The sequence below is a fragment of the Acanthopagrus latus genome, chromosome 11 (genome assembly GCF_904848185.1).
Source record: "Acanthopagrus latus isolate v.2019 chromosome 11, fAcaLat1.1, whole genome shotgun sequence".
In the NCBI taxonomy this organism is placed as follows: domain Eukaryota; kingdom Metazoa; phylum Chordata; class Actinopteri; order Spariformes; family Sparidae; genus Acanthopagrus; species Acanthopagrus latus.
Window position 1 is genome coordinate 29962685 of NC_051049.1, and position 19424 is coordinate 29982108.

Sequence of the window (19424 nt, forward strand, 5' to 3'; positions counted from 1 at the left end):
CCACCATGTTTGATTTCATTTCTATCCTTAGGGCATGTCAGGGGACACAGATCGAGAGAAACACTCCTGTATTGTTCAGTACATCCTGTTTCCACCTCACTCTACTTCTACTAAGGACAGGTAAGGCCTGTAGCAATTATCTGTATGGTTAGACTGACCTGCTAAAAAGCCCCTTTATTCAGTAATAATGATGGGTGACAGCCCTTACCTCAACCTTTGTTGCAAAATAAGGCAACATCATGGAGAAACACACTGTACTAGTTAATCAAATACACATACTGTAAGTGCATGTTCCTTGTAGATTACTTTCACAGAGTAGAGCTTTTGCACACCTGTGGTATGACAGGTGCGTAGGAAAAGACCATGGGGCAAATTTTAAAGACAACGTTTTGGTACTCAGATCGGGTGCTGGTGAGGTGAACAGCGTGGGGGAGTTTTTCCTGATTTTGGTGGATTACTTTAAAAGATGAACACTAAAATATTTCTTGTCTTGAGAAGATGAAGCTGCTGTAGTGTTGAGGTCTGTTATAAACCTTCAAACCCATCAATATTTAACATCTCACTTATACCTGACGATACACTACTTGTTCTGTAATGTAGTCCTATTTTTGTTCTCAAAATGAGACAATCCTATTTGAAATTTGTGACTGATTGTGGTTACTTTGAGCCTATTCATCTCATGTACTCGGATTTCACATTATTTCAGCACCTCACCTTCACCCAAACTGATCAGACACCAGTGATCAAAAGTCCTCTTCAGTCACTTTAGTGGGCCACATGGCAGCCATCTTGAAAAGTTTCTCCTAGTAACAGAATTCTTAGCATTATGACGTTTCCTATTTTTTTTCCCTTAGAATTAAGATTAGGGCCATGTTAAGGAAGTTGTGAAAATCTGTTAGGAATGATATACCACAATGATGATTGAGCCTGTGGCCCACTGATGGAAGCCCTTGCATGTGCTGTAATACCAAAGATGTACACTGGGTGTCGGTGGACACTTTACCATTAAAAAATCACAAGCAGCACAGTTAGTGACACGTTCACCCAGCAGTGGTTGGTTGGCCAGGGAGAGTAGGTGCTTCACATCGTAGATATTAGAATAAGTAAGCCTAATGTTAGGCAATGAATAACTTTGTACATTAAGTTATTTTTATAGCAACCTTTTTTTATTCGGTAAATAGTAAGGGTTTATATTTACCATCTCAGAAGACATCTATGCCGCCCTCATTATATGTTCAGAATATAACTCAGCAGTAAGATAAACACCTTCCATTCATCTGGCATGTAGGTAGATGTCTTTAGATAGAAACTTGTGACAACACATAACTTCCTGTTACTCGCTTCCTGTCTCTCTTAAAGGGCCACTGCTAACTAATAAAACAGTGAATTTGATCACAAAAAACTAACTAAAATACAATAACAGCACACTCCCTGCCTGGCGGGATTAAACCGCCACGAACAAACAGTTCATAGAAACTATTATGGCTTCTTCTCAGGGGCTAGGAGCAAGAGCAAGTCTCAATAATAGGCCACAGAAAAACTTTAGTCCCCTCTTTTGTGGAAACTTTGATCTCCACCTTGTGTACTCTGCAGTCTTTGCTGGAGAAGACGTGAGTATTCTGTCAGAAAGGCCATTTGTTTCTTTTCTGTTGATTGTCCTTGAGAAGCACGATGCTTCCAGGCTGAAGGTCGGGCTGGTGAACCTGCCACTTCCTACATGGCTGAAGTGAAGAAAGTTCATGTTTTTGCCACCTGTCCCAGAAGGTTTGAGCTAAATGCAGGACTTGGTGCCACTGGTGTTTGTGAAGTACTTTGACCCAGTCACCGACTGGGGCAGAAGACGGACTCACTTTCTGAGTGAGGAGGGTTGCCGGCGTCATTATTAATGGGTCGTCTGGATCAGTCGACACTGGTACGAGGGGTCTGGCATCAATGATAGCGACCACCTCTGCTATCAGTGTGGAGAGTGCTTCGTGACTCAGCTTTGATGTCCCGAGCTGCAGGAACATTGAGTTGAAGATTTTTCTTGCTATGCCAATCATTCTCTCCCATGAACCACCCTTGTGAGAGGCATAGGGAGCGTTGAACATCCACTTGCAGCCTTGGTCCAGCAAAAACTTCTCGACAGAAGTGTCATCAATATTGGAAGGAATCTTGAGCTCCTTGCACGCACTTATGAAGTTGGTTCCTCGATCAGAGTGGGAGAGTTTAACTGGGCCTCTGATGGCAAGGAATTAATGAAGCTATCAAGAGACTCAATGAATTCTATGTGGGCGGCCCGTACGCTCATACAGATGAATAACACCGCCCACCATTTGCTCTGAGCGAGGCCACCCCTAGTCATTAGGACACAGTCCATGGGCCAAAAACATCCAGGCTAATGTTTGTGAACAGAGGTTCAGTTGAAAGGCAATCTGCTGGAAGATCAGCCATCTTTTCTGTCAGAGGCGTGCCGCAAAGTTTGCGGCATGTGACACTGCTCACTCGCCTTTTTCCACTGACAGTCTAGAAGCCAGCAGCTCGTAAGGCACCTTCGCTGAACATTTGTCCCTGGTTTTGTGTTTTCTGATGGTAATACCTGACCAGAAGTGTTGCTATATGGTGATTGAAAGGGATGATGATGGGGTTTACCTCCTCTGACTGGAGTTTTGCTTCTCTGATAGACCCCCAACTCTTAAGAGGCTGTCAGCATCGATGAAGGGATCTAAGGCTTTAAGAGGACTATCCTTTGGGAGATTTCCCCCTTGTCTTACACAGGTGTACTCTTGAGCATGTGTCTTGAACTGCATGGATGACAGATCCCTTAGCTCTTGAGAGATCCTCGACTGAAATGGCTGTGTGGCAGTGATGCAGCCTTTGCAGCTACTGACTTGAGTTGCAGGTGTCTTCTGGAAGAGACAAGCAATATGAGTGAGGTGAGACCCTAGTTGTTTGCTCAATGTGGTTGTTTTCATTGTGGAGACCTGCGGGCGGATCTCTACATCCAAAGAGGGGTTCACCAGCTTGAAGCTGCATTCCTCATGATGAGTTTGCTGAATTTGTTTCAGGAACGCTGGTCCACAAAGCCAGCTGGTGCCTGAGAGATGAGCCGCAGTCACAGACCTCGTGGCAATGTCTGCAGGGTTTACATCTGTCAGTACATACTGCCATTGTTCAGGAGAGGAGAAGCTCCTTATCCGCAGGACTCGATTACTGACGTAGACATAAACGCATCTGGCATCATTACTGATGTAGCCTAAGACTATTTTACTGTTTACTGTCTCTGTAAAAGACAGTGTCTTCCAACTTCATGTCGATCTCCGAAGAAATGAGTTCAGCAAGCTCCACTGCCAACACTGCAGCACAAAGCTCAAGTCTTGGGACTGTATGCTCAGGGACTGGAGTGAGAACCCACTTGGATGGCTCCATTGCTGTCTGTCAGTTTGAGGTAGACTATGGCTGCAATTGCCTTTGATGCATTGCAAAAGACAATTCGCTCTCTACGTGACACTTCTGTGGGAGAGATTTCTGTGTAGGGTCTTGAAACCTGGAGACTACCTAGATCTTTCAATGAGGATCGCCATTTGATGCACATCTCTTTGATCTCTTGAGGGAGAGGTGAATCCCAGTCACCACTGTCCTGTGTAAGCACTCGCAGGATTGCCTTTCCTTGTATGGTGACTGGGGCGATGAATCCCAGAAAATCATAGATGCTGTTCACAGTTGATAGGATGCCTCGATGAGTAACAGGCTTCTCACCAGAAGTCATTAAGTAAAGTTGTCTGACATAAGGTCCCAGTTGAGACCCAGGCTATGCTGCACTGGAAGTGTGTAAGAGCTGAAGTCCAGGTCTTTGAAGTCATTGACATGGTCCTGAGATGGGAAGGCTTTCATGATGTCTTTTTTGTTCAAGGCAATTTTGTGTAGACATAAGTTGGAGCAAGTCCAACTCTGGTTCAGTTGTAGGGAGTGACTTCAAGCCGTTGTCCGTGTAGAAGTCGCGGTTCACAGACTGCTTGACATCAGGCTCTGCATCTCGTACATACTGCCTTAGACAGTATGGCTACTGCCGGGGAGGGACAATTCCCCAAAACATGAACCCTCATGCGGTATTCAGCAATGTCTTTCGATGGGTCATTGTCCCTAAACCACAAAAAACAGGAAATTGCGATCTTCTCTCACCAGGAAGCAGTGGTACATCTGCTGGATGTCTGCTGTTATAGCCACAGCTTCCTTGTGGAATCTGATGAGCACCCCAAGGAGGGTATTGTTGAGGTCAAGTCCAGTTAACAGTACGTCATTCAGTGACACTACGCTGTGCTGGGCACTGGAGTTCAAAACTACTAGGATGTTCCCTGTTTTTCTAGGATGATATATGCCGAAGAACGGCAAATACCATCGCTCTTCGTCTCTCTGAAGTGAAGATGCCACTTCAGCATGATTGTTCTGGAACACTCTCTCCATGAACGTGAAAAAGTGCCCCTTCATCACTTGCTTCCTCTCTAGACTTCATCTCTGACATGACAGTTGATTCAAGGCTTGGACTTTGTTGTCTGGGAAACAAGGCGTTTTTAATGCTTTTAATGGCAGTGGAGCTATCCAGCTGTTGCTTTTGCCTCTGGAAGAATTGTTCATTATTTGCAGGAATGAGATATTGTCATTGGATGGAGCCACTTTGTTATTATCCTTGGTTTGCTGGAGAACTGTCCAGCCTAACTCCTCGACCATTTCATTGCAATTGAGCTTCTCTGTAGCATGTGCTCTTGGATGGTCAGGACATTGTCAATGATTGTATCGCTCCTTCACATGGAAAATGTTTGGGCATGGCTCAAAGATGGAGGGGCATTCTGTTTTTTAGTGCTGGTGTAGAATGTATTCACTGTAGTGGGTTTGTGAACACCTTCCAAGCACACCTTTCCAACTATCACCCATCCCAGGTTGAGTTTCTGGGCGTAGGGAGCATCACATGGGCCATTCACCTGCTTGCGCACCTTGTGGACTGAAATGAGTTCTCGTCCATGGAGAAGCATGGTAGGAGCACTCGGATTGAGCTCTAGGATGAGGTGAGCCACTGGTTGGAGTTGAGGGTGGTTAGATGCAGCACTGGATGTCAGAATTCCCATTCCCGACAACTGTAATTATGAGCTCGAGCCCAATTTAAACCCAACATTTTTTTAATACGTGGGCTGTTATAACAGACTTTCTCAAGCTCCACGTTGCACTTACACTACACAATCAGTGATGCCGGTAACGTGTTACTCTTATCTAATCTGACCACTTTTTTCAGTGAGGAGTAATCTAACGTGTAATATTTCCAAACCACTAATCAGATTAAAGTCACTTATTCAAATCACCGTGTGTTACTATTAATTTTGTAATTTTCCATAGTAAAAATATATATTTTTGCTTTTTTTCCTTGCGTCTCGGGGAGTGATGTCACGTTTCAGTGCCACTTTTCTGCCGAACGGCTCAGGCGAGAGGCAACGGAGTGGTCAGATATAGGCAGTTGGCCATTGGTTTGAGTCTGGGCCGTGTGTGGGGGCCTTAAGGCAGCACCCACACCTTGTGGAGGAAACTAATTTTGGCTGCTTGTATCCAGGATCTTATTCTTTCGGTTATGACCCAAAGTTCATGACCACAGGTGAGGGTAGGAATGTAGATTGACTGGTAAATCAAGAGCTTTGCCTTTCAGCTCAGCTCTTTCTTCACCACAACATACCGATACAGCGACTACATTACTGTGGCTGCTGCACTGATCTGCGCTCCATCCTTTCCTCACTCGTGAACAAGACCCCGAGATACTTAAACTAGTCCACTTAAGGCAGGAGCTCTCCCCCAACCTGGAGGGACCAAGCCACCGTTTTCTGGTCGAGAACCATGGCCTCGGACTTGGAGGTGCTGATTCTCATCCCAGCTGCTTCACACTCGACTGCAAACCACCCCAGGACATGCTGGAGGTCCTGGCATGGAGGAGACAACAAGACAACATCATCTGCAAAAACCAGAGATGAAATCCAGTGGCTCCCGGCCCAGACCCCCTCTGACCCCTGGCTGTGCCTAGAAATTCTGTCCATAAAAATAATGAACAGAACCAGTGACAAAGGGCAGCCCTGCTGGAGTCCAACATGCACCGGGAACAGGTCTGACTTATTGCTGGCCATACAAACCAAGCTCCTGCTACGGTCGTACAGGGACCGCACAGCCCTTAGCAGAGGGCCTCTGATCCCATACTCACCTCCCACAGAATGCCACGAGGGACATGGTGGAATGCATTCTCCAAGTCCACAAAGCACATGTGGACTGGTTGGGCAAACTCTCATGAATCCTAAAGCACCCTACTGAGGTGGTTCAGTGTTCCATGGCCTGGACAAAAACGGCATTGTTCCTCCTGAATCCAAGGTTGGACCATCGGCTGGATTCTCCTCTGAAGTACCATGGAATAGACTTTCCCAGGGAGGCTGAGGAGTGTGATCCCCCAATAGTTGGAACATATCCTTTGGTCCTCCTTTTTGAATAGAGGGCCCACCACCCTGGTCTACCAGTCCAGAGGCACTGTCCCCAACTGCCACGCGATGTTGTAGAGAGGCTGTTGGCCTCGACGGACTCCCTCTTCAGCTTGACAGCATCCTTTACTTGTGGTGTCCACCACCGGGTTCGGGGATTTCTGCCACAACAGGCACCGGTGACCTTATGGTCACAGCTTTGAACAGCCGCGGCTATAATGGAAGTGGAGAACATGGTCCATTTGGACTCAGTGTCCCCAACCTCCCTCGGGATCTAGTCAAAGCTCGGGTTCTGCCAGACGTTCCCAGTAGACCCTCAGAGTACATTTGGGTTTGCCAAGTCTGTCCATCTTCCTCCTGCCAGCGGATCCGACTTACCACCAGGTGGTGGTCAGTTGACAGTTCAGCCCCTCTCTTCACCTGAGTTTCCAAGACAGAAGCCATAGGTCAGATGACACAACTACAAAGTCGATCATTGACATCTGGCCTAGGGCGTCCTGGTGCCACGTGCACTGATGGATACCCTTGTGTATACCACAGAATCAGGGAGGCCGTTCCTCCCATTCACACCCCTCCAGATAACACTGTTGCTGCCCACGCGGGTGTTGAATTCCCCCAGTAGAACGACGGAGTCCCCAGTTGGAGCGCTTTCCAGTACCCCTTCCAGGGTTTCCAAGAAGGCCTTGTATTCTACACTGCTGTTAGGCCTGTAAGCCGAAACAACAGTGAGAGACCTATCCCCGACCCAAAGGCACAGGGAGGTGACCCTCTCATTCACCGGGGAGAACTGCAACACATGTCGGCTGAGCTGGGGAGCTATGAGCAAGCCCACACCAGCTCGCCACCTCTCACTGCGGGCAACTCCAGAATAGACGAGAGTCCAGCCTCTCTCAAGGAGTTGGGTTCCAGAGCCCAGACTGTGCATGGAGGTGAGCCCAGCTATCTCTAGCACCCTGCGGCTGGTGAGCCTACTAGAGTGCAGGCCCACGTCACTCGTTCGGGCTGCGCCCGGCTGGGTCCTGTTGGCAAAGACCCTGCGACCCCCAACGACGTGAACTTCCTTGTTGTTATCTTATTCATTGGGGGCTTTGAAACTGCTCCTAGTCTGATGCGTCACCTCGGACCTGTTTGCCTTGGGAGGCCGTACCAGGGGCATTAAGCCCTGGAAAACATAGCTCCTAAGATCATTCAGGTGCTCAAACCCCTCCTCCATGGTAAGGTTGCGGTTCGAGGAGGAATGGTCCATATATACACTTCTAATTACCACTTCCTGGAAGTCTTGTTTATGCAAAGGAGAAAAAGGTGGGAGGAGAAATATTGTCCAGTGACTGATAGTGAGTTAGTAAATTGCTACAGTTAAGACCATGCAGGGATAATGTTTGTGGTCAGTCTCACAAGAGGCATGCTACTCAATCACTAGCCCCATTCACACTGCTGTTTGGATGCAGGGATCCTTTGCAAAATGTCTGCCTTCTCCTCTGTGTGAATCTCTCGGAGGCAGTGAGGGGTCAAATTTTGCTCCGGTGCTGATCCACCTCTGGAGGTATTATCAGTATCAGTATCAGTATCATCATCTTGCAAGATGGCGCCGCCCGAGTGGCAGCCAGTCACAGTAGCCCTGTGTGTTACACTGTATTTAACTTCGACACTTTATTTAAATGTATATAATACATATTTCACCTCCCGCTTATACAATGCACATAATGTATTGTCAATTCTATACTTTATTTTAATTTATTTTATTTTATCTTTTCTCTTTTATTCAAATCTTTTTCAAATCTTTTTTAGTATTTCTTTAGTATTGTACTCATTGTTTGTCTGTATGTCTGTCCACCTTGTTATTGAGACAAGTAAATTTCCCCAATGTTGGATGAAATAAAAGTCTAAAGATCTAAAGATCAGGTGCAGTATTGGCGAACCAATCTAGTGTGAATGGATAAGCCAGCTGCGCGTATTCAGGGTGTATCGATCTGACAGTCTGATAGCTACACAGGTCCTTCACTCAACTAAATACAATGATGTCCAACAAAGTAGCGTTACATCACCAAACAAAAGTAATATAGTAACTGTATTTGTGTTTGGCAACCAATATGAGGAAAAAAATACCGCAGACATACGTGGAGAAGTGTTTGTCATCCTATCTGTCCTCCTGTCTGTCCTACCGACTCTTCCTCACACTTCTGCCTGTCTGTTACCAGCAAAAAATTTTGACTGACTCAAGTGATTGTGTTGAAAACAAAATCACCACGACAGTCAGCCTTACAGACTGAGACTTCAGTGAACTTTCCCCCGGAAAACATCCTCCGTACCCACGAGTGACAGAGTCAGACAGCGTCCAGTTTGCTGATGGCGATTATTGGTTGGAGGCAACATATGTTGTTCGTTTCATGTAATTCGTTATTGGTTGTGAATGCACAAGGTATTCACAACATATGTTCTTCTGTTTTCTTCCGGGCCAGAAAGTTTGGCCCTTAACTCCTTCAACATTTGTGAACGGATTCACTCCATTCAAACACAGAATATTAATCTCAATTAGGAATTGACCGTGTCTATTTTTCTAATTTATATCATTCATAATTTCAGAGATATTTGACGTTTTCCAGCCTTTTTTCCCATTCAAGCAGATTACGGAATCTTCAGAAATCTTCAATTTTAACACTTTTTCAAGCATTTTCAAAGCTCATCTAGTCACAGTTCAGACATTGGTAACTTTTCAGCTGGGAGTGGGGAGCTCAAAAAAATTCAGAAAATCTCGTTGTCAGCTCCTGTCCACAATTTTCACTCCAGCAGAAAATAAACACACCAGCTTGTAGGTAGTGGGCGTTTAACTGACAGGAACACTGACCAACTGCTGCATTAAGTCCATTAAACTGAGAAGAAAAATATCTGGAGGCAGGCAAACACATTCACTTTTCTAAACTGCTCCACAAGGCACATTTTTGACTGCACACACAAAAACTTAGCAAAGTGCTCACAAGACCTACCATATTATTGAGTGATAGAGGTTACTGTTTTGCAGAGAAAAGCATGGTAGTGTGAGATGAGCCTCAGCAGAAATCACTGTTACATCAAGGTTGCGTTCGAAATTCCATACTATACACTACATACTCAATATGTGTACTATTGTTCAACATACTTTAGAGTGAATAACAGCAGTATGCATTTTTTCAGATGCACTGCTTAGCGTGGATGTGACGCAATTCCTGAGAGCCTCTTGCCGGTTGGATTGGAGAAGCGTAACCGTGGTAATCCGTGCCAACCTCACCTCTACCAGCAATCTGCAATAATACTAGTGTAAAACATGTTTTATTTAGCTTTTACTTAAGTATAAAGTTTCACTTATGATGACACACTGTTGTGGTTGTAATGTTAACTGAGTTAACTAAGGAGCTAACGTTAATTAAACGGCTACCGTTAGAAACTTAAATTGAAGTATTATAACGTTAGACATCACACCAGAGCTGCATTGGTGGCTGTCCGCCGTTGTCTGTTGTGTTGTTGTTCTCACTGCTGCATTGCATTGTGGGATATTTATGCCAGCGTAGTGTCCAGTGCTTGCATATTGTAATATTTACCGGAAACAGTATGCACCTCACGTACTATTACGTTCATACTAAGGTTTCAGACATACTGAAAAATCTCACATACTCAATAGCATGTTAGTATGGAATTTCGGACACAGCCCAACTCTCACAGTCTGTTACCAGGACCAACCAGGTTACCATAACCGTGGCGACGGATATCAACTGGGCCAACACAGATAGACAGATTTATCAATGAGTCAGTTTAATACGCACACAAATGCAGGCAAATTTGCATGTGTAAGCATGCACATATGACCACACATGTACACACACACACACACACACACACACACACACACACACACACACACACACACACACACACACACACACACACACACACACACAGCCATGCTTAAGTGTGCAATCACATGCACAGAAATACAAACACACACAGTATATTTTCCAACATTTTAACTATATTTAACTATTATTTTTTTCATTCATTCAAGACAGGAACTCTGTTTAAATGTATTTGAATATTCCCAACCATCGATACATTGAGATTTATTAAATTCCTCAGTCCGATTCAGAGTCTTTGACTCATTCTCATGGTAACATCTCTTCAGACGCTATATATTTTAAATGCTTCATTCTCACCAAACTGTTAAGAAGCTTCATTCTCTTCAGACGAGACGTCAAATGAATTAAAGCCACCAATTCAGTTTGGCCTTCAAATCTTGAGCTATTGAAACCATTCAAATATCAAAATGTTCAGCTTTTTAAGGACATGATGGCATGTATTTTGTTTCTATCTTTCATACTTTTGGAAATATTCAGCTTTTTCTGCAAAATTTTGCCCATTCATCCTTATGGGGATTTTTTCAAATTTAATTCTACTACAACTTCAGCATACCTTCAGCTATATAAACTGTTCAACTATTAAAATGTTTAGCTTTTTAAGCTCTTTAAGCTTAACCTGACAACTGTTTCAGAAATTAAGACATTTAACATTAACATTGAAGTAAATAGGAAAATCTTCAAATCCTCTTCAAAACTCATCGCCTTTCAACCTCTCCTTGTCCCTCTTACCTTAAGCTAGAGTCACCATTCCAACTTTAAAAGAGTCACAGGATCTTAAACTATATTTAAAAAAATTGTACAGTTTTGAAATAAGCACAGTTTTATTTTTAGGACTTTTAGCCCATCCTCTGATTTTATAATGGGTGTGTATTGCATGAGCTAGAGTGCATGCACCATCAACTGCCGCACCCCAGAGTGTAGAGCAGCTGGAAAAACGGAAGAAAATTTCTCTTCAGCTTGATTTGGATCCCACATCTTTAACTTAACATAGACAATATATGCATAGAAAAATAGACGCGGTCGATTCCCAATTGAGATGAATATTCTGTGTTTGAATGGAGTGGGTAGATTTGATTCATTCTCACGGTAACATCTCTTCATACTCCATCAGTTGCTTTTCAAGACAAATTCAAGCCAGCATTGCAGTTTGTCTCAAAGCTTAAATTCTTTTCTTAATGCTTTATTCTCACCCAAATATTAAGAAGTTTCATTCTCTTCAGACGAGACTTTACACAAATCAAAGCCAGTTTTTCAACAAATCCTACATTATTTCACAGTTTTTAGATATTCTTGACAATATTCAAAGTTTTCAGTCAGCAATCCACATTTGGCTTCAGCTGGTCAACAGGGAGCACTCACAACCGCAAGTTCTTTAGAATTTCTCTAGCCTAGTTACCTAATTCAGAGTGAAAAACGTAACTTTAACACTTTCTGGGATGTATGGTGGGTCAGGATCGCAATCACTACACATTATAACAGCATCCATATGATTATAAACAGTCAGTGGGTACATGTTTAGATTAACAGGAGGACACCAGGGAAAAACAATGTGTGAATTACACAGCAGTTCGTCTTTAGGACGGAGCAGCTTGGCTCTGTGTAAATGACCAGTGGCTGAGAATAGGTGAACTGGCGCTGCAGCAATAATGCAGCTTCTCTGTTTGAAAAGGGCTACTAACCCAGCATAGTAACGCTTTAACAGTCGAAATTAAACTAAAATATTTGGCAACTGTAAAAATATTCTCTTTTTAACTGTAAAAATGCAGCAGCTTCTATCGTAATCTTTATCCTTAGAACGATAACACAATCTTGCTTCCAGTAGAAACTAAAATCTATGATGATTTCTTACCCAGTTTCACTAAGAATGCATTTTTATTTCTTGTTTGTTAACAACTAATTACAGCTTTTAAAATAATATGTCAACCTGGCAAGATGGTCAACCATGCCTCATCACCAAGATAACATTTCTGTCTTTTTACTTGCTCAGAATTGCTATAAGAAGTTTCCTAAATAACTCTAAAGCAAGGAGTCCTTGCTGGCAATGTTAAGGCAAAGTAAGCAGGTCTCTGAGAGGATTCTCTACAGATTTACACTGTATTCACAAATATACAGACTATTTACCATGGTAGTGTGACTGACTCTGATGAGCAGAACCCATCCTCTAATAGACTTTCGAAAAAAAAACCCAAGCCATTGCCAGTACTCTGTGCAGTTTGGTTGAGCTGTAATGGTACATTTGACACCCTGTTGTCTTTTGTCTTTGATGGGACTTCAGCTTCTCCACTGATGATGACAACGACACCGAGGTGGAGGCTGTAGATGCGGACATAGAGCTGAACCTTGTGACTGAGTGCTGGGTAGAACCACAGAGCGGCACAGTGATGAACTGCATGGACCAGCATCGCCACTTCCAGGGCCTGACGTACCAAGAGATCCCTCAAGCAGTGTGTATAATTGATTCAAATTGCAGCAAGTACCACAGTAATAGTCCGTCCACCCACTTATGTATCATGAAACCAAGCTGCAAAGAGCTCAGGTTACAGTTGTGTGGTCACAACAGGTTAGATGAATGTAAAGTTATTTGTGTTTGAGATGCAGTAGGAAGTTTTTTAATAGCGAGCTACTGTGTTGTTATAGATCTTCCCAAGGGATCTGGCTTGTATGTCAACCATGATGACCTTTGAGTATTTGAGCCAACTATGCCAGAATAAGGAGCAGGTCTGCTCACTGCCAGCTGGGCTCAAGGATGTGAGAGGTAACAAAACACACTGCACATGTACATATTCTGTAAAAGAATTTTGTTTTCAGTCAAGAATCTTGTGTAGCGAATATTAAGGAAACATACATTATGTTTACTTCTACCTAAAGTATCAAAAGTAAGTACAAGTCATCATGGTCTTGTATTATATTATTCTGCAGTATATTATGATTTTAGTCACTGATGCATTAATATGTAAGCAGCATTTAATTTGAGAGGCTAGATTTAACTACTTTACTCTGTAATGTAATATATAAGAAAACATCAACTCATTCATTAGGTAAGATTAAGGTGAGGGTGTAGACTAAAAGTCTTCAGACTTCGTGACTGAGATATGAACCCACCAGTGATGGACTTAAAGGAGTACTATGTAGATTTGAATCAGACGAGAAAGATCTTCACTGACTAATCCTGATTACTGCCTAAACAAACTAAATAAAGAAACCATCTTTGTTTCATGACTTAATAAACTGAAATAACAAACTAACATTAAAGGACAACACAATTTATACTGGTTTAATTTGTTTATATGTGGTGGACCCTGCCAACTCTCTAGCTTCAAACAGTATTCTGGGATCGTATTTTGCTCACTTATGGAAAAATACATATTTTGGAGTTTTTATTATTACCTCATTAATTACTGGCAATATTAAAATTCTTAGTTTGAATTTCCTCTCCCGAACTCCATAGTGGCCTTTTAAGGGGTTTCAACGCAGTATGGAAAGTGTTGAATTAGATTTTTTTTAATTTACGGACTTGGATAAGAATGGAAAAATGCTATATTGGAAAGGCAAAGTAAAAAGTAGATGGGTTGATGGTGTGTGTGCAGGAGATGCCCTGGCCTCTGAGGACAGCATTTCCATGATTCCCTTCCAGTTTGACCTCATTCAGCTGCTTCCAAAATGCCAGCAGGTTGAGCTCTTCTTCCTCACATTCAGTACAGGTACCACCTGCATCTTCATCTACTTTTCTTTCTATAACAATGTACAATCAAATGAAATTAACATTAAACTGGCGGAATAAGTAAATAACAGGGAATATTTACTTTTTACATTTATTTTTCAGAAACAGTAAACTTCCATGTGTGTCTTCACCTTTGTGTCTGTAGGAGTGGGAAATGAGGAGCAGGTTCACAACTCCTCCTGTCTGCCCAACGAGCTTCTGCTCAGCCTCTTCCACAACAGCCTGGAGCATGAGCTCAGTGACAGAGAAATCCCATTAGCTGATGGTGACCACCTCGCCTTCATGCACCAGATCTTAAAGCGAGAACGAGAAGGCCATGTCGCTCCTTTCTCCTTACCTGTGATAAAAGGTCAATACTTGTCTCTGTCTCATCATCTAAACGTTCAAAAGGTCACATATATTAGCGACAGTCACAGCTCAGATAAGATGTACTTTCTGTTGTCTTATTCGTCACTATTTCTCCCTCAATGTGGTGTGTTTTGTCAGAGGAGTATGTTAAGCCCCCAGACAGACAGGACACTGTAATGTCATTCCACACTACCGGCAGCAGCAAAGAGGTGATGGGATCCACCAGCACTTTACAGGTAATCCATTCATATAAAAACTTAAAAAACACAATCACATTCAAGTGGTGATCCATAATAGTAAATCCGTGTATACGTTTTCATAAACATTATATAAAGGGCATTATCAGCATTTGATTTCAGGTTTTGATATGTATTAATTATTTTCTTACTATTATTCTGTATTCACACTTCTCTCTCCCTTATTTCCCATCTGCCTCTGTCCCTCTCCTGTTAAAGCTGAAAATGCCCAAAGAAATAATCTTGAAGTGATACTTTTGCCAAAATGCAACCTAGGATTTTTTTGTTAATGTATATGAGTCAAACCTTCGTGTAAAAGCATAATTACGACGAAAGAGGCACTTCTAAGATTGACCGTATTTTCGTTTTCAGCTCAAGCTCATTTTCTCAGTGCAAGGGGCACGCGATATCTCACGTCTTTTCCGGCTTTTTATTTTAGTATTGTTTCTTATGTGAGGCTCCTTTTTCAACTTCAAGGTCAATATTGTTTTTCGCCAATGACAAAACAATGAATTATCCATGCATTTATATGGAGCTAAGCTTTAAGAGCAGTCCACCTTAACTCATCTCCGTGTTACATCGCATTTGGAGATAAACACTTCTCAATGGCAGGATGGGGGCGAATGGAGGAAACATCTGCCAACATGAGTTGTCCAGAAACTCTCTTTTTAGTAAACTCTGTGCACAAACAATGTTCTCAATGCTCATGTTTATGTGTAGAGACCCTCATGATACTATGAGCAGTTTCGTGTTGTGTCGCGCCTTCTTAGTGTTTTAAAAATTGAGGTTTTGTTGCCATCATAAAAATGCCCCTTGCACTGAGAAAATACGGTAAATCTTAAAAGTGCCTCTTTCGTCGTAATTATGATTTTACACGAAGGTTTGTCTCATATACATTCACAGAAAAAAGCCTTGGTTGCATTTTGGAAAGAGTTTCACTTTAAGAAAATAAATCAATAAAGATTTCGGGTCCCTGGGAAAGGAAGACGGTCAAAGGCCCGAAGCCCATCTGCGATTCTAATACAACAAATTGCGTTCTTTATGCAGGTTGTGTGTTTTGTGCAAGTTTGGTTGTTTGTATCATCCACTGTAGGCCTTAGTGTTGTGAATTTGTGAGTAACAAATTCAGTAATGAAAGTTGTAATTGAGATAATGTCCAATATCCATATCCATATCTAAAAACTAAATTCTCAAATTCCCTTTTTTATGTTTTAATTTTGCGGAATTCTGCTTTTTAACTTTTCACACCAATTTTATCAGTGGAAAGTGTCTAATAATGTGAATGAATAAAATGTCAACAAGCTCATAAGATATAACATTAGATTGAGTAATGCACATGCACACAAATGAATGCTCACTACAGCATAGTAAATCAGCTTTTATTATAACACCAGAAGCCATGCTTGGTAAATGACATAAAAACACTGGGGTGGTGCTTTACAAAGCACCCAGATGGAACTGTTGACAGGAGCAGTGTTTTGTGCAGCAAGGAACTTCTGTACCATCAAAGTATTTTAAGCTTGAAATGTTACCACCTTTTAAATTCAGAATCAGAAATACTGATAATATAATAGTAATGATAATAGTAATAATGATGATAATGTTATGATTATTATTACTATTATTATTAATAATAATAATAAAGATCTGTGGAAAACATACCCATGATAAGCCCCAGATTTCTCCAAATTGGTTTTTCAGCTACATGCTAATGGAATTTATGGTGCCCCCTATAGGTTTAGCTCAACATGCTTTGGCAGGCAGATTCCCAGTCCCTTTGTCAACCTACCCACCAGGTTTTGTGATGATAGGGCAAAGGGAGTGCGAGTTATGGCCAATCAGTTCTAAGCCCCGCCCATTTTGAAAATACATTGGTCCGTGGCAGCCATGTTTTTTGACCAATCTGGCTCATTTATAGTAGAAATTTGTCTTTTCATCCCCCGAAGCCATATAGCAAATTTGGTGTTGATAGAGTCAATCTGTCAAAAGTTCTATTCATTTTACTGTTACTGCCAAAAATCTGTAATAGTGGCTTTCGTGGTGCAAGAAGCTATTTTGTAGAGGACTATCAGGAGGACGTGTACGAAACATTTCAAGTCAGTAGCACTTATGGCTTTGCGGGGAAAGCCTTTCGAAGTTCACACCCTCTGTTATAGCGCCCCCATCAGACGGATTGGGATCAGAATTTTGGAGCAGCATTTGGATGCCAATTTTATTCCATGTACCAAGTTTCGTGTCTCTGGGTCCTTCTAGCTCGCCATAAATTAATAAAACGCAAACAATTATGGTTAATGACGAATAGGCCATGCCCACTTTCACATATCAACATGGCACTCAAGATATTAGTTAATACTCGCCCCTTGACCATGCATACCAAATTTGGTGAAATTCCGTCCAATGGTCTTTGAGATACGCGTGTGTAGCATTTATAGCACCCCTACAGGTTGAGCTCAACATGCTGTGGTAGGCAGATTCCCAGTACAGTTGTGAACCTACCCACCAAGTTTTGCGATGATAGGGCAAAAGGTGTGGGAGTTATGGCCATTTATAAGCCCCGCCCATTGTGACAATACACTGGACCGTGGCGGCCATGTTTTTTGACCAATGTGGCTCATTTATAGTGGAAATGTGTTTTTTCATCCTCTGAAGGATATACCAAATTTGGTGTCAATAGAGTCAATCTTTCAAAAGTTCTATTCATTTTACTGTTTTTCGCATTATGCTAATTAGCAAAAAAATCTGAGTAGGAGGAGTTTAATGGTCCAAGAGCCCTTTTTTTTTAGAGCACATGGAGCTGGACTCGTGTGTCAAATTTCAAGTCAGTTAGACTTAAGGTGTGGGGGGCGTGGCCTTCCCCAAAACGCATTTTCAGTCCTTAGTTACAGCGCCACTATGTGGCTGACTGGGCTCTTGTTTTAATAAAAGTTGATGCACAATCATTGGGCCAAGTTTCAAGTTTCTGGCCCATTCCAGCTCATGGGAATTTGAGCTCAAGCGGCAGACAACAAATAATAATTAATAATTAATAATTGATAATTAATAATAACTGCAAGCAGAACGGGGGACCCCGCGCACCGCAGAACCCACGGAAGTTTGCCCCAAAGGATGATGGGCTCAGGGCAAAAGTGAGGACACAGGCCAATGTCTGAGCCGTGGTATTCTCTGTCATGGGAAGTGCACTGGAAGTGCATAAGGCTGAATGTGTGCTGATTTGGATTTGTTGTACCAAATCATGCCCACTTTGACCAATCATTACGTAACTACATGGCTGGCCTCAGGAGTGACCCCACATCAGTACTGTTCCATTGCATGTCTATTATTGCAACAAAAAATGAGAGTGACAAGGAAAAATGCATTTATGTTGATTAGTGCATGGTGACTTAGCAAAGGAAGAGTGCAGCAGAAGTGGGCGGGGCCTATGTCAGAAAACCTAGCTCTATTGGGGAAATACATGAATATGATGTTTATGAATGTGTTCTTTAAAATGTGGACATTAAAGGCAAAAATGCATTTACATCCATTATAATGCCACCTATAGGTCAATTTGCACGAAATTTGCCACAGAGCCTCTGGATGACGTCAGGAGCAATTGACTTAAGTTTGATGAGACAATATGTGTTTTTTAGCTAGCAAAAAAGATTATTTGGTTATAAATAGAAGATTTTTTGGAGTGCCAAAATTCTTTTGACAACTTTTCATCAGACACATCTGGATATTGTATGTGCAAAGTGTCAGGCAGATGACGCTTAAATTGTAGGAGTTCAAAAAAGTAGGTTTTACCTTAGACCCCAGAGGGTTAAACAATGTATGCTGATGTCAGAAGAACTCCCTGCAATCTACACAAAGAGCAAATAATGAGAGGAGTACCCTGTGTGACCCTACTGATTGTTAAACAGAGGCATGTATCCATTAGCGAGGTTGAATTTTTCAAAAGCTGAAAAGGCAGAAAGTCTGAAAAGTAAGCTGAATGGGTTAATTAAGTTGAACATTTTGATAGCTTAACAGTTTCTCCAGCTGAACATAAAGCTGAATGTATGAAAAAGCTGAAAATGCAGAAAGGTGACTATATGAAAAAGCTGAAAAGGCTCCAAAGCTGAAAAGTAAGAGGGTTGAAAGAGCTTAAAAAGGTGAACAGTTTGATAGCTGAACAGTTTCTCTGGCTGCACATATGCTGGAGCAGTAGCAGAACCAAAGTTGAAAATATCCCCATAAGAATGAATGGGAATACAAACTCCTGCGATTTTTTAAAAAAATGTAATGGTTATTGGCAAAATATTTATATACTGAGTAACAGGAGACATTGCTGAACTCTGTGATGTCTTTTTTATTTTTGTAGGGTGAAAAATGAGGGCGGCAGAGTGAGAGACAAGAAATTTAGGCTCAAAATTAATATTGCGGCTTATAAGGGAGTTGCTGGAGTGCTTGTCGCTCTAGGGCTGCTACAGCCAAAAGTGTACATCACGTCATGCACTGGAGCTCACGCAATACATACCAATTATAAAATCAGAAGGCAAGCTAAAAGTCCTTAAAACTAAAACTGTGATGATTTCAAAACGCTGAATACATGTGTAATAGTTCAAGGTCTTCTGACTCTTTAAAAGTTGTCTCTAGCTCAAAGTGTGAGGTACAAGAAGAGGTTGAAAGTCGATGAGTTTTGAAGAGGATTTGAAGACTTTCCAATTTACTTCCATTAACACTAATTAAACTGCCACCAGAGTGCTACCTACTGGCCGATTTGCACTAAATTTTG

General features: G+C 42.1%; 1 protein-coding gene across 11 annotated transcripts in view; it reads left to right on the top strand.

Moving 5' to 3' along the window:
* The window catches only part of szt2 (SZT2 subunit of KICSTOR complex), a 175207-nt gene that overhangs the window by 22573 nt on the left and 133210 nt on the right, over positions 1–19424 (top strand). For all 11 annotated transcript variants that reach the window (XR_005077613.1, XR_005077614.1, XR_005077616.1 and 8 more), the window contains exons 18-23: positions 32–120; positions 12645–12813; positions 13007–13124; positions 13957–14070; positions 14236–14439; positions 14577–14674. Coding sequence is in view for 7 of the 11 variants with exons in the window: in XM_037113705.1 (XP_036969600.1) it covers positions 32–120; positions 12645–12813; positions 13007–13124; positions 13957–14070; positions 14236–14439; positions 14577–14674 (792 nt within the window). In the remaining 4 variants the exon portion in view is untranslated. The remainder of the gene's footprint in view (positions 1–31; positions 121–12644; positions 12814–13006; positions 13125–13956; positions 14071–14235; positions 14440–14576; positions 14675–19424) is intronic.